This window comes from Hyperolius riggenbachi, chromosome 7 (genome assembly GCF_040937935.1).
Source record: "Hyperolius riggenbachi isolate aHypRig1 chromosome 7, aHypRig1.pri, whole genome shotgun sequence".
NCBI lineage: Eukaryota > Metazoa > Chordata > Amphibia > Anura > Hyperoliidae > Hyperolius > Hyperolius riggenbachi.
This window is the reverse complement of record NC_090652.1, coordinates 150,806,153-150,821,131: the sequence shown is the minus strand read 5'-3', so window position 1 is coordinate 150,821,131 and position 14,979 is coordinate 150,806,153. Positions and strand designations below refer to the sequence as shown.

The window sequence follows — 14,979 nt, the reverse complement described above, 5'->3', positions numbered from 1 at the left end:
CACATCAGGCCCCATCATCTCCTCAATGGCAGCCCTCATTAATCGCTCTGGCGACGGACCGATGGACACAACGTTCTCCTCCGGGGAGGGCTGCTGCTGACCACTGGCTGCTGGGGTGGATGTTATAGCTTGCATGGGGCGTTGGCTGTTGCTGTTGTTGGGAGTGCTGCTCACAGCGGAGGTCTCTGAGGAACTCATGGTGAGCTCATATAGTGGTTGGCGGTGAGTGGAGTATTACTGATCCCAGCAATATACACACTGACTGGCAGAGTACGCAATGCTATATAGTCTGGCTGAGCGGTGTACACAGAGTGGCAGTACACACAATGCTATATAGTCTGGCTGAGCGGTGTACACAGAGTGGCAGTAAACAATGCTATATAGTCTGGCTGAGCCGTGTACACAGAGTGGCAGTAAACAATGCTATATAGTGGCAGTAAACAATGCTATATAGTCTGGCTGAGCCGTGTACACAGAGTGGCAGTAAACAATGCTATATAGTCTGGCTGAGCGGTGTACACAGAGTGGCAGTACACACAATGCTATATAGTCTGGCTGAGCCGTGTACACAGAGTGGCAGTACACACAATGCTATATAGTCTGGCTGAGCCGTGTACACAGAGTGGCAGTACACACAATGCTATATAGTCTGGCTGAGCGGTGTACACAGAGTGGCAGTAAACACAATGCTATATATAGCGTGGCTGAGCGAGGTACACAGTGGCAGTACACACAATGCTATATAGTCTGGCTGAGCCGTGTACACAGAGTGGCAGTAAACACAATGCTATATATAGCGTGGCTGAGCGAGGTACACAGTGGCAGTACACACAATGCTATATAGTCTGGCTGAGCCGTGTACACAGAGTGGCAGTAAACACAATGCTATATATAGTGTGGCTGAGCGAGGTACACAGTGGCAGTAAACAATGCTATATATAGTGTGGCTGAGCGAGCGGTGTACTACTGTTCCCAGCAGCGACACACAATGACTGGGGGGGACCCTGGCTAGCGTGGCTGGAGAGCGAACTACCCTGCCTGCCTACCCAAAGCTAAACCCACAGAGAAATGGCGGAGATATGACGTGGTTCGGGTATTTATTTACCCGAACCACGTGACCGTTCGGCCAATCAGAGCGCGTTCGGGTCCGAACCACGTGACCCGTTCGGCCAATCACATGCGCTCTTAGTTCGGCCATGCGGCCAAACGGTTTGGCCGAGCACCATCAGGTGTTCGGCCGAACTCAAACATCACCCGAACAGGGTGATGTTCTGCAGAACCCGAACAGTGGCGAACACTGTTCGCCCAACACTACTCTTGGTGAGTATAAAACTGGTAAATGTATTGATACAAAAGGACAGACACAGGAAACAACTCTTCTCACACACCACACCTTAAGACCCCTTTTACACGCAGAAATTATTTCCCATTTCAATATGCTACCATTTAATTATTATTATTGATTTATGAAGCTCCAACATGTTCTGTTGGGCTGTACAAAGTAAGAAATGAGCAATGGGGTACATAATAATACAGACAATGGTGTACACCAATATACACAATACATAATTGGTGACAAAATACAAAAGCAATACAAAATACAGAATTGGTAATGACAGCGGTAAAAGTAACTTGATGAATAAAATATATAATGAATTCCAAGACACAAAAGGGGAGAGAGCCCTGCCCTTGCAAGCTTACAATTTAAAGGAATAAGCGGGAAACAGGGGGTGGGATAGTGACCTCTAACCGCATGGTAGTTTTGAGAGAAGGACCTATAGTCCTGAGGAGTTTGACTACTGCTTTGAAAGTAAGGGGGTGGTTCTGGAGATCCTACCCCGAAGTCCCCTCAGTGGTTATCTGAGGGACAAGCCCATTTTATGAGTATGATTCAAATATCTTACTTTTTCCCACCTCAAGTGATATTACACTAGGTTGTAGTTCCCCAGTCTTTTTTTGGTCTTTTTTCTTTTTTTTGGAGCATGCATGTGACAGAGTCAAGGCGCAGTCTGCTCATGAAAGATGAAATATTTTGCCCAGCACTGGATCAATAAGTATAGTGTCATCAAGGAGAAAGGCTAGTGTATGTGAGGTAATGAGGCTAGTGCTGGTGATGTGAAATGGCTGTCGGGTCAGTCATTCTTTATCTGGTGCCCACCGTGCCTGTCTGTCTGATGTTATTATAAAAAAAAATGTTTTTCTAGCAAAGAATTGTATTTTTTATGAATTTTTTTGCCAAGCAAGACATTTAGGCCCTTTTTTTTTTTTTTTTTTTGCCAGTGCAGGTCCAAACTAAAGGTCAGATCTCTGTAAAGTACCAAATATCTTTAACCATCCTCCACCATCCATTACTCAATATTTATTCAACATTTCTGGAAGACCATCTTGATCAGATCTACTGGTGGTCTTTAAACTATTAGGGTCGATTGTTAAACTGTTGTATTATAGTTGGTGGCCTTAACTTTATGAGAAGCAAGTTCCTTAACAACTTTCATATATATCTGTTATCTATAGTTTAAATGAACATTCGTACCTTCATGATTATTTACAGTGTTGCATAAATGAATACAGGATATAGGGCTGGAGCTGCTTATCAGTAGTGATGGCCATGTCTAGGAGAGCTCATGGGGAAGCATGTGATTTGTTTCATCAGCTGATAGATTTGCAAAGCACCGATTTGGTGTGATCATATCCTGCTTTAGCTCATGATCTTGACTAGCAAATCGTAGAGTTGTATATCTGTCATCTGACCAAACTGATCACGTTTCTCCATGAGTTCTAGACATGACCATTGCTACTTGTGAACAGTGTCCGTGTCCTCTGGCATACCACTCTTTTTGGCAAGGCTGCAAAGCACCTCATGCCGAACAAGCTGGCGGAGCTAATTAGAGCATGATGATGTCACTACTGTATGTGAGACATCTTCCAGCCACGCTGAAAAGGCACATTACATCATGATAGGCTCCATTCTACATCATCTTCCATGTAGTGCAGGTATGTTTTTAGAGTATAAGTTTAGAATAATTTTTGAAGCAGTTGTAATACAGATTAGCATTTTTCCTCTGTGATTTAGCGTGTTAGAAACTATGCCGTGTGCATTCCCCCGCAAGAAAGCTGAAGTTGCAGCAGAAATATTCTGAGTTTGTTTAGACAGAATAAGTAAATGCTCTTCTTTCCGGTCTCCTTGCCTGCGTTATTTATTTTCCGTCTCTGGCAGAATATTCAGGCTTCATATAGCCGTGCTCTTATGAATATTATTTGCTAAGCTTGAACAACTACTCTGTAACGTAGATGAAACAGTTTGTAAGCAAATTAAAGAGCAATGAAGTGGGTTGATGTTTTGCCTAATGAATAAATGAAGCGAGATGTGAAGATTCAGCAAATTAGAAAAAAAGAACTTATAATGAGTGTTTGTCCTTCTCGTGGCTGTCCTGGGGCTTATTATTACATCCTGTCTGACATTTCACGTGGCCTTTCTCTTCTCCTTCCCGTCATTAGCTTAAGGCATCATGTGATTTCAAGGGATATCAACGTAAAGTGTTTTCTGCAGATGAACATACAATGCAGAACAATAATGAGATGTATGTTTTATACGCTACATGGTTAGCTAAACCAATATCTCTAATTAGATTAAGTATTCCTGTCTTGGGAATTTACAGGATTTTCTTTTCTATGGATAGATTTATGCTAATATATTATAAACAGGATTCATTCTGTTACATGCTGTTAAAACTCAAGTCACAAATATAATTATGTTACTTTTTGAATAATGCAATCCTTGATGTGCTCGTATTGCATGTTTTAACATAAATAAGTCATGTGATCAACTGAAATACGTAGTAGCCAAAGACAAGAAGAATAACATTTATATTGTGCCTTACTCCTGGCGGGCTCAAAGCGCTTGAGCTGCAACCACTAGGGCGCACTCAGTAGGCAGTAGCAGTGTTAAGGAGTCCAGCCTAAGGGCTCCTTACTGAATTGGTGCTGTTTTCCTGAATAGGAAGAGCCCTGATCTCCTGTGTCAGAGGCGGAGTCCTTAACCCTTACACTATCCAGCCACTCTACAGAGAAGTATTTAGGTGGTTCACCAATGGGCCTGTAAATTGTTCCCCATAAAAAAAAAAAATAAACATAAATGCAATAAGCTCCTAGGTTCACAAAATACATATGACCAGCAGGGATCAAATTCTCCTCTTGAACAATATATTGTGATTGATTAGTAAGCCTGGCTGATCACAATAATATGACCATATGTCATTTCTTCTTGCAGTGTAGGAGAAAACGATGTAAAAGTGAGCCATGATCATGTGATTTTGCCTAGGCAATCAGAGACGTATAAAATAACTCAAGCAATTGGTATCTATGTTTTTCTATATATTCTCCCTTTGAAGGATAATCCTACAAACATAGTGGTAAGTGAATTGACCCTTCCTTCTCCCACTCACACACAAATTGGCTAAAGTTTCACAGGCACTAAAATAGATTGTGAGCCCTGTTAAGTGGCAGTGAATACGCTAAACATCTTTTACATAGCCTCTAGAAGTTGCCCTTGGCCTCACCCTTTTCATCTCACATTTACTTATTAGTTCTTTAAGCTAAGTTTACACAGGTGTATGACATTGGTAAGTTCATTGCCTTTCACCCACCTCAGTGCGACAACCAGGTGACTACAGGCCTCCAAAGGCGCCTGAAAGTGGTGGCTGTATGATGCTATACCCAAACATGGAAATTGCCTGCCAGACCTAATGGTTTTAAATGTGCAGTAGCTGCAATGGTCAGTGGAAGGCATTCTTTGCCCCATATTGATTGTCCCATTCAGTTGCATGCACAACAACCAAATAGTCAATGATCAGCCGCTGTTGGTCAGCTACACCTCACAGTTCAACCAGATGTGTGAATCTGAGAAAGCCAGAAGCTCATCATGTCCATGTTTGCCAAAATAATTGTCAAAAGTGGACTGCTGGGGTCCTTTTTTAGTTCAGGGTTCCACAAACACACCACCCTTTTACCCTTAAAGAGCACTAGCTTCTGTATCCAACACTTGTGTAAATGCTGTCACTGCAAGAAGGTGGCATGAGTGTTAGTAACCATGTACAGCTTTTGCTGTGCACATACATGTGAACATCTCCCAAACTTTAAAGGTGGCCTGTGCCAGCCTCGGACAGGCCCACCGAACCACCGATGGTTCCATCGGTGGGCCCCGGCCGTCCCGCCTCCTGGGGGCCCCAGTGCTAAAAAGGAGGGGGGCTAAGCGCAGGAAGGGGGGACATTGTGCACAGATCGGCGGGGAGGGGCGGAAGCCTCCCCCCCCCTCCCTCACCTAGGGGCCCCCCTTCCGCGCTCCCCCCCTCTCCAGAATTGCAGCCAGCGGCAGCAGCGGGGATGAATCACTTAACGGCATGACACGGAGATCCATAGCTCTGCGTGCCGCTGGCTGGTCTGGTCTCTCTCTGGCTCCTGAACTGACTGTCCAATCACGCTCTCGCAGGAAGTACTGCGAGAGCGTGATTGGACAGTCAGTTCAGGAAACAGAGAGAGGCCAGACCAGCCAGCGGCACGCAGAGCTATGGATCTCCAGTCGTCATGCTGGTAAGTGATTCATCCCCGCTGCTGCCGCTGGCTACAATTCTGGAGGGGGGGCCCCTAGGTGAGGGAGGGGGGTTTCTGGTGCCTGCTGCCCACATTACGATTTTCAGGTGTCTGCTGCCCACATTACGATTTTCAGGTGTCTGCTGCCCACATTACGATTTTCTGGTCACTGCTGCCCACATTACGATTTTCTGATCACTGCTGCCCACATTGCGATTTTCTGATCACTGCTGCCCACATTGCGATTTTCTGGTGACTGCTGCCCACATTACGATTTTCAGGTGTCTGCTGCCCACATTACGATTTTCTGGTCACTGCTGCCCACATTACGATTTTCTGATCACTGCTGCCCACATTGCGATTTTCAGGTGTCTGCTGCCCACATTACGATTTTCTGGTCACTGCTGCCCACATTACGATTTTCAGGTGTCTGCTGCCCACATTGCGATTTTCAGGTGTCTGCTGCCCACATTGCGATTTTCAGGTGTCTGCTGCCCACATTACGATTTTCTGGTGACTGCTGCCCACATTGCGATTTTCTGGTGCCTGCTGCCCACATTGCGATTTTCTAATGCCTGCTGCCCACATTGCGATTTTCTGGTGTCTGCTGCCCACATTGCGATTTTCTGGTAACTGCTGCCCACATTGCGATTTTCTGGTGTCTGCTGCCCACATTGTGATTTTCAGGTGTCTGCTGCACACATTGTGATTTTCAGGTGTCTGCTGCACACATTGTGATTTTCAGGTGTCTGCTGCACACATTGTGATTTTCAGGTGTCTGCTGCACACATTGTGATTTTCAGGTCTCTGCTGCCCACATTACGATTTTCTGGTCACTGCTGCCCACATTGCGATTTTCAGGTGTCTGCTGCCCACATTACGATTTTCTGGTCACTGCTGCCCACTTTTGGGGGGGGGGTATCTGCCACCAACCTGATTGCATTTTGGGGGGGTATCTGCCGCCAATTTGATTGCATTTTGTGGGGGTATCTGCCGCCAACCTGATTGCATTTTGTGGGGGTATCTGCCGCCTACCTGATTGCATGTTGTGGGGGTATCTGCCGCCAACCTGATTGCATTTTGTCGGAAAATCTGCTGCGATTTGACTACTTGATGAATTATCATGAGGCATGTAACTACTTGAATATTTTATCTAAAATGTATCTGGTCGGACCTAATCTCTGTGAATAACACCGCTACTTATGTTGTGTTTTTTTTTTTTTTAAGTCTGCCCATGACTCATCGTGACCACGCCGATGTTCCAGTGCGTGGTGACACCCATTTACTTTCGCTGCGGCGCGCTGTGCGCGCCGCATGTGGACATATCCCTATTGGAGACTGTCCTCAGAAGTGCTCACAATCTTTTCCCTACCATAAACTCATGCAAAATTTCTAGAGTACATGTGTATGTGAGCCCAAAATGGGGGGGGGGGGCGAGGAGGAGGGGATCGGGGGGGGGGGGGGGGGCCCCGGGCTGAAACTTCCTTGGTGGGCCCTTAGTGTCCCAGTCCGACCCTGGCCTGTGCCATAGCTATTGTTGGACATTGTTGTTTGATTCCTAATAAAATACCCAGTATAATGGTATTAGATGATTGACGTCCAGTCCCTCTCGAGTATTCTTCAGTAGAGGAGAGTAATTAGCTGTATATAGTTCTGATATAGTAATTGTTATTTTAATGCCAAGATATTGAACACTATGCTTTGCCCAAGGGAATGGAAAGGCGAAAAAGATGTCCTTTCATCTTGTCTTTATTTTTCTTTTGTTAGGGGAGCTAGTTTTATAAGGTCCCCCCAATGAACGCCATATGGGCATTCCATATAGTCACCTTGCTGGTTTTCTCGCCAGTATTCCATGCAAAGTAGTCAGGGGTGTTTCTAGCTATTTTGTCACTCCAGGCAAGAAAACCTGTGGCGCCCCCCCCAACATAGCGCCGACCCTTATTCCACCCCACCCCTGTGGCCCCCACCACGGGCACACACACACAAACATACTGTAAATTCTAACGTTCAAAATTTTATGTGTTTTTGATACTTTCCACGTTTTATATCTCCAGTATGAGATAAATACATCACATTCTTGGAACAATACTTTAAGTACAATTAAATATAATGCACAAAATTGGAATGTTTTCAAGCATCATAGTGAAAAATGAGCACCGCGATTTACATGTTATTGCGGTGCTCTAGCGATTAGAAAAACAGCTGCGATCCGCTTTTTTGAATCGGATCGCAACCAATGGTAAAGGGCCTAAAAAGGATAACCTATTTTTGTTGTTGAATGTTACAGTATTATACAAACTGTTATAATTAGTTAAAACACTTTAAAAGCGGATTGAATGTAACACAAAAATCTACCGGTAAGTGTATGCTGTAGATCCAAATCCAGAGTTGGCCGAAAGTAATCATTTATTTACGTTCCACCATATTTAACTCAGGACTCAACTTACAATCTACCAGAACGAAGCCTGTTTGAAAGTAGGAGTCTACCTGTGTTAGGATTCTGTGGTCAGTGCCATCCATAAAGACATATAAGTGCTTATTGAAGGGCATGATAGTAATGTCGAGGCTATGCTTTATCTTTCACAAAATGTTTAGTTTCAGTTGCTCAGAGCGGAGACAGGTTTTCTTGGGGATGAAAAAATAGAACTGTAAAAAGATCATTCATCCAGAGGAAAGTTGATGAAAAACTGCAGTTGTGTGAACCCATTCTTCTGGTGATTTGGACCTGCTGCAAGGATTGTTTTGCTAAAAATAAAAAGCATCATTAGATGAATGGGCATCAAACTCATTACTGCACACTTCTTAAAGGAGAATGCCAGCATGCCTTAGATAAAAACATTTCCCAACACACTGAAAAATAACGCCTGGTAAATAAGGTGCCCCATTAGTTGTTACAGTTTTACAGCGGTTCTAATTAGTGGCCTTACAGCTGCTCGGGTAAATACAGTGGTTCTAATTAGTGGTTACGTCTTTACAGCGGTTCTCATTAGCGGCTTTACAGCTGATTATCGGCTTTTACAGGTTTTGGTTAAATTATTGCTTTATTGCTGCTGCAAATGCTGTAATTAGCACCTTTATATCCGCTCGGGTGCATTGAGGCTTTAGGGCTCTTTTCCACTATGAAATGCGATTGCGATTTCGATCGCGATCGCGTTTCAATTTCCACCATGCGATTGCGATTGAGCTACTATACTCATTATAGTCCAGCTCAATCGCATACAAAAGGGACAGGACGACGATTGCGCTTTGACCAAAATCGCAATCGGATCGCACTAATGGAAATTGCTGCTGCAGTTTCCATTAGTTTAATGTACCTTGCGATTTGCGATCAGAAGCAAATTGCAAATCGCAGGCTAGTGGAAAAAGGCCCTTACAGAAGCTGTTTAAAAGATGTTTAGGTAAATTGTGGCTTTATAACTGGGTAAGGTTAGTGTCAGCAGTAGGTAGGGGAAGGTTACTGTTAGGCATATATAGGGGTAAGGTTAGCGTTAGGAGTAGGTGTGGAAGGTTAGTGTTAGGAGTAGTTGGGGAGAGGTTAGTGTTAAGTTTATAGGGGGAAGGTTAGTATTAGGAGTAGGTGAGGGAGAGGTTAATGTTAGGCATATATTGAGGAAGGTCATTGTTAGGAGTAGGTGGGGGAAAAGTTAGTGTTAGGCACATATAGGGGGAAGATTAGTGTTAGGAGTAGGTGTAGAAGAATAGTGTTAGGCATAGGTGGGGGAGAGGTTAGTGTTAGGCATATATAGGGGAAGGTTAGTGTTAGGAGTAGGTGGGGAGAGGTTAACATTAGGCAGATATAGGGGGAAGGTTAGTGTTACGAGTAGTTGGGAAAAGGTTGGTGTTTGGCTTATAAAAGAGGAAGGTTAGTGTTAGGAGAAATTGGAGAGAGGCTAGTGATAGTCATATATAGGGGGGAGGGTAAGTGTTAGGAGTAGTTTGGTAGAGGTTAGTGTTTGGCATATATAGGGGAATGGTTAGTGTTAGGAGTAGGTGTAGAAGGTTACATAGTTACATAGTTATTTTGGTTGAAAAAAGACATACGTCCATCGAATTCATCCAGTACAAAGTACAACTCCAGCCTGCTCCCTCACATATCCCTGTTGATCCAGAGGAAGGCGAAAAAACCCTTACAAGGCATGGTCCAATTAGCCCCAAAAGGGAAAAATTCCTTCCGGACTCCAGATGGCAATCAGATAAAATCCCTGGATCAACATCATTAGGCATTACATAGTAATTGTAGCCATGGATGTCTATTGTAGCCATGGATTTGTTAGTGTTAGGAGTAGGTGGGGGAGAGGTTAGTGTTAGGCATATATAGGGGGAAGATTAGTGTTAGGAGTAGATGGGGTTAGGTTAGTGTTAGGTATAGATAAGGGAGGATTGGTGTAAGAATTAGGGTACAGTGAGGAATAGTAGAAAATAGTAGAATAGCATATATCAGTAATATACAGATATTGAATTATTACGTATACCAATATTTTACCAAATTACCAATATTTTACTGTATTTCTTGGCACCCATTTTAACAGCCACAATAACCACTATATTACTGGCTATATCCGGCAAAGTTTTACAGGTTCCTATTTTTAAATGTTTACTAACAGACTTTGTAGATCGTGTCAAACAATGGGGCATATTCACAAAACTATGTTAAAACGGCTGTGCACAAGGAGCACACAGTACTTTTACCATCACTTTTAACCATCAGTTAAGCAGTGCGTGTTCTGCAAGTAGTGCAACCCGCGTTACCTTGGTAAATCGTGTGCTGCTAGTGTATTGCCCAATAGGCTTTTTGCGTAGCACACATTGCACTACCAATGCACGCATTACCTAGGTGACACTATATGCGCAATGCACGCTATGTATCTGGAGTAAGTAACAGTAAAATGGCACTGCGCTACCTGCACACAGCAGTTTTAACGTATTTTCGTGAATATGCCCCAATGTGTCATTTTAACAATATTAATGTTTTATATGCAGAATGCAGCCGTTCTACTATCTTTAAACACAGACCTACAGTATAATCTATATCACTTGATGTGTTCCATTTTTTGTGCCTGCTTTTTTGTTACATCTTTCATGCATATGCTGGCCACACACATTTCATGTGTGGTCATTCAAAAGCACTTTAGATCTGATAACATGACTGCATCTGTGCAAAATCAAAGTGACAAGTAAAGTTCCATTACCTGCAGTCATCCTAAAACCAATGCCAGAAGGAGAGGCAGAAAATGTAAATCGTATCAGATCATCTCTAAATCATTTAACATGTTGAATTAAACCTTTTATATTGCAATTGTTTTTGAACTGATAGCGTGCGGGCAGCATTACTGTAGTGCCCTGAGAGTTTCTAATGGAGAAGCACTCTGGTCAGGTGGCACCATAGCAACACATTGTGCACATATGAAAAGGAACAATCAGAAGCCTAAAAGAGGGGGGTAGGGAGATGTATTTAGCATAGGGGCCCTTTGTCATCTGTGTGCACCTGTGTATACACAGCATTTAATTACTATGTTCTGCTGTAGGAAATAAATGTGTATTTGGCTTTAATTTCCTGCAAAGTAATTTACCTGCATTGAAGATGTGGTTATTTCCAGTATCCGTTTCCAGAGAAGCGCATCAAGGAAGTCCTTTGTGAGCCATTCCCAAATTTTCAGCACTAAATTGCATCTTTGCATTCCTTAGTATGCACACGAAGAACTTGGCTATTGAAACCATTTCATGTGGAAGGAGTGCAACGTAAATTCAGTAAATGTCCATTCATCTCAGTAAGATAGAGAGCTATCCAAGCGGAAAATGTGGAGATCGGCACAGCTTTCTATACAGAGGAAGATTTCTTTCCCCCCTATAGTCGCCACATAGAGATGCAAAGCCTGACCCTGGAAGGCATTTAAGCTCACATGAGTAAACAAGGAAAGAGGGCCTTACTCGTCTCAACTCATCAATTTCTGAATTATAGTGGGAGGAAGTCCCAGATCCTTCTGTCTCAGTTAATAGTTAACACATCATTTATTAAGTTGCTAATTAAATAGCGTGGCCTCGCACTGTTATTTCCTTTAAAGAGAAAAGCATGAATATTTGCATTTAAAGAGACTTTATAGTAAAAAAAAAAAAAAACAGCAATTTGCCTGGAGCTGGTATGTACAATGATCTCCTTGCTGCTGCTAGTCACTTATACTTAGACAGGGAACTGACATTTGTGGTTACAGCATCACCTGTAGTCAAGATCTGGTATTGTCTGTCCCATGCTTGCGTCACTGTAAAGATACACATATACTATACAATATTTTTGCCCAAGTAGACATGAGATTCGACAAAAACGTCTTATTGGGTAGAAATTGTGGTTCGTCAGTGCACTGCGGTTTTCCCAGAAATGACTCGCCGAAGACATTCCATGATCAGTATAGGTCGTTTTAGCCTAAATTGACACGTGATCTTGATCGCAATCTCAGTCAAGGTTCAATTGGCGCCGCATTTGAATAGTGTATGGGTAGCTTAAGGTGCCCACTAATGATACAATCCTAATTGTACAATCTTACCACTTCTGTGTAATATGAGGGACTACCTAAAGTATCCATACAAATTATATTCAATCAGTTTACTCTTCTACTACAGCGATTTACTAAGATGGTATTGTATTGATTGTATCCTGAAGATAATACTGCACCTTTGTGCCTCCACTACTCTCCATCCTCTGTCAGCAAAAACATAAACACCTGGGGTTCCAAGCATTCATGTTTATTTGCTCACTTTGCAAGAAATGCCTCTTTTGAATGTGAGATTGTACATACATATCACCAATGGTCTATTCCAGTGGTCCTCAAAGTACAGCTCATGGGCCGAATACGGCCCGCCGAGGCTTTTTCATTGGCCCCCAAACACAAAATGTATAACTTCTAGATTGTTCACTCTGCATCTTTAAATATCAGCGGCCCGCATAGAGAATAACAGTGCTGGCACCACTCATCCACATACTTTAGAAGCCAACGAGCAGTTATTTGCTGGCTTCCAATCCAATTCTGCATCAGGTGACACTGCTGTCCAACTGAAAGGCAGGTTTATATCACCCGGGTATGCTTCACCTTCTGGTGCACAAAGACGTTCTTTGGGCGCCGCATGACTGAATGGCATGATTGGTGGGAATCAATACTTAGATTCAATGTAATGTTTGTCAACATCATTTTATGTTCTTCCCCCCCAGCATTTTAAAGTATGTTGACCCGGCCCTTGACCGAAAAGGTCTATACCATTTGCTTCATGTAGGTAGCTGTATTAACTTTAACCCAGTTTAATCTGAACAGTGCAAAACAAACCTCTTGCTGTCAAGACAAATAAAACAAAACACATGCTGTAAACCAGATCATAGTTGGCTAATGTTTAGCTGCATTCAGAATTGCAGGACATGTTTCACAATTTGGTGTTTTTTTTTCTTTTTGAGGTTTATTATTGCGGCCTAATAAAGCAACTTTCTGATCTATATGACTTTTAGATCTCCTGCAATGCTGCTTTACAAAGCACTTGCTGAAAGTCATCAGTATCACTTTAATCTTTAGAAAAATGTCACTATGTCAGTGCTTCTTATCAACTCATTAAAGCCATGATCACAAGATACAAGATCTTCTCTTCTTCAGTTGTTTTGCCTTCTGTGTTACAATTCATGCTTTTACCATCCAAGAAGTCTCTAGTGTCAGTCGAAGCCATTGATCTCTTTGGGCTGAACAGTGCAACTAACCACAGAAGATATCTACAAGGCTCTCCAGTGTTCTGAATGTTACAATAACCTGTAGCGCATTTCAAGGACACCTTCATTAGGCCATTCATAATGGCAACCTAATTGGTAGTGAAACCTTCCATAAATCATCATTGTGTTTACAAGCCTGATATTCTGCTTGTCCTGCTGTAGTTTATTACAACCTTGTAAACTAGTAGGCACTTCACATAAAAATCGATCAGCTCACAATACAAAAGTAATATGACCTTAATTGTCTATATCTTTTGTTTCTACAGGACAAATGACCAGTTGGTGGCCTTTCTCACTAGGTATCGAGACATGAACTTTTTGAAGTCACATGGACGAGATAATGCAAGGTATTTTTCATTCTGTTATACTTTCTAAGAGTGTTGAGGGTTGTGGTGATAAAAGTTAAAAATCAAATGCTTACTTTTGTTTAGCGCTTTTCTCCAGTCAGACTCAAAGCACTTGAGAGCTGCAGCCTCTTAAAGCGTGCTCAGTAGGCCATCCAGGAATGAGCATTAGGGAGTCCTGTCCAAGTCCTCCTTACTGGTTAGGTACTGGCTTCACCAAGATTCAAACTCCAGCCACCTATTTTAAATGTAATGCCCATTAATTCATACAGTATGTAGAAAAATTTTAGAGACCATACCAACAGAAAATAACAGGGGCAGATTTCCATTATTGCCTTACATAAGTCTGTCTGCCATTTCCTTAAAGTGAACCTCCGGACTAAAAATCTACTCAGCAGCACTGCAAAGGTTTGGTGTTTCTTTAACAGTTTCACAGCATCAGAACTTTGTTTTTCTTACCCAAGCCTCATTTTAGCTACACAGAATCTAAGCTCCGCCCCATCAAAGAAAGATGCCCAGGCATTATTCACCTAATGCTGTGCAAAGCATGATGGGATTTCTTAGTCTGTGGTTCAGAGCCATGCATTTATATAAAGAGTCTTTATTCACCCCTCTACCTTAATAAACTGAAAACAGTATTTATAGTAGCTTTTACCCTTGCAGTAGTTCAAGCCTACTTATTTTAGATATGATGCATTGCGGTAAACTTAGTCTACTGATTTTAACCATAATGCACTGCAGTTCAGATGATTACAGTTATCTTATTGTTCTGACCGATGCAACAACCTATTTTTCAACCTTGAAAATGAGTCAGTTGATATATTTTCATTAAAAACATTAGCAAGCTTTGGACATCCGATTAGCGTTTTGCAGTTGCATAGAGAATTAAAGAAGTATCCTGTTAATATACTGGGCTCGATTCACAAAGCGGTGCTAACCCAGTTAGAGACTTTAGGCATGATAACCATTGCACCACGCTGGTGAAAAGCCAGTTTAGGCGTGATAAGTTTAGGCATGATAAGTTTAGATCAGTTTAGATCACGGGCAAAGTCCCGCACGCAAAGCAGCGCCATTAAACTCTATGCGAAGTGCACCAGACTTTGCTAGCGCAAAACTTTTGATCAGCTGTGCACTGCGGTGCTAACCCAGTTGGTGCTTAAACTTATCACACCTAAACTTCTCATGCCTAAACTTATCACACCTAAACTTATAACACCTAAACTTATCATGCCTAAACTGAGTTTATGAGTTTAGGCGTGATAAAGGGCTTTTCACCAGCGTGCTAACTGTTAGCACCGCTTTGTG

At 42.5% G+C, this 14,979-nt stretch overlaps 1 protein-coding gene across 4 annotated transcripts in view; it reads left to right on the top strand.

The window, feature by feature from the left end:
* Positions 1–14,979, top strand: part of XYLT1 (xylosyltransferase 1) — a 481,277-nt gene that overhangs the window by 318,344 nt on the left and 147,954 nt on the right. For all 4 annotated transcript variants that reach the window (XM_068244759.1, XM_068244760.1, XM_068244762.1 and 1 more), the window contains exon 5: positions 13,597–13,677. In XM_068244759.1, coding sequence (XP_068100860.1) covers positions 13,597–13,677 — 81 coding nt within the window. The remainder of the gene's footprint in view (positions 1–13,596; positions 13,678–14,979) is intronic.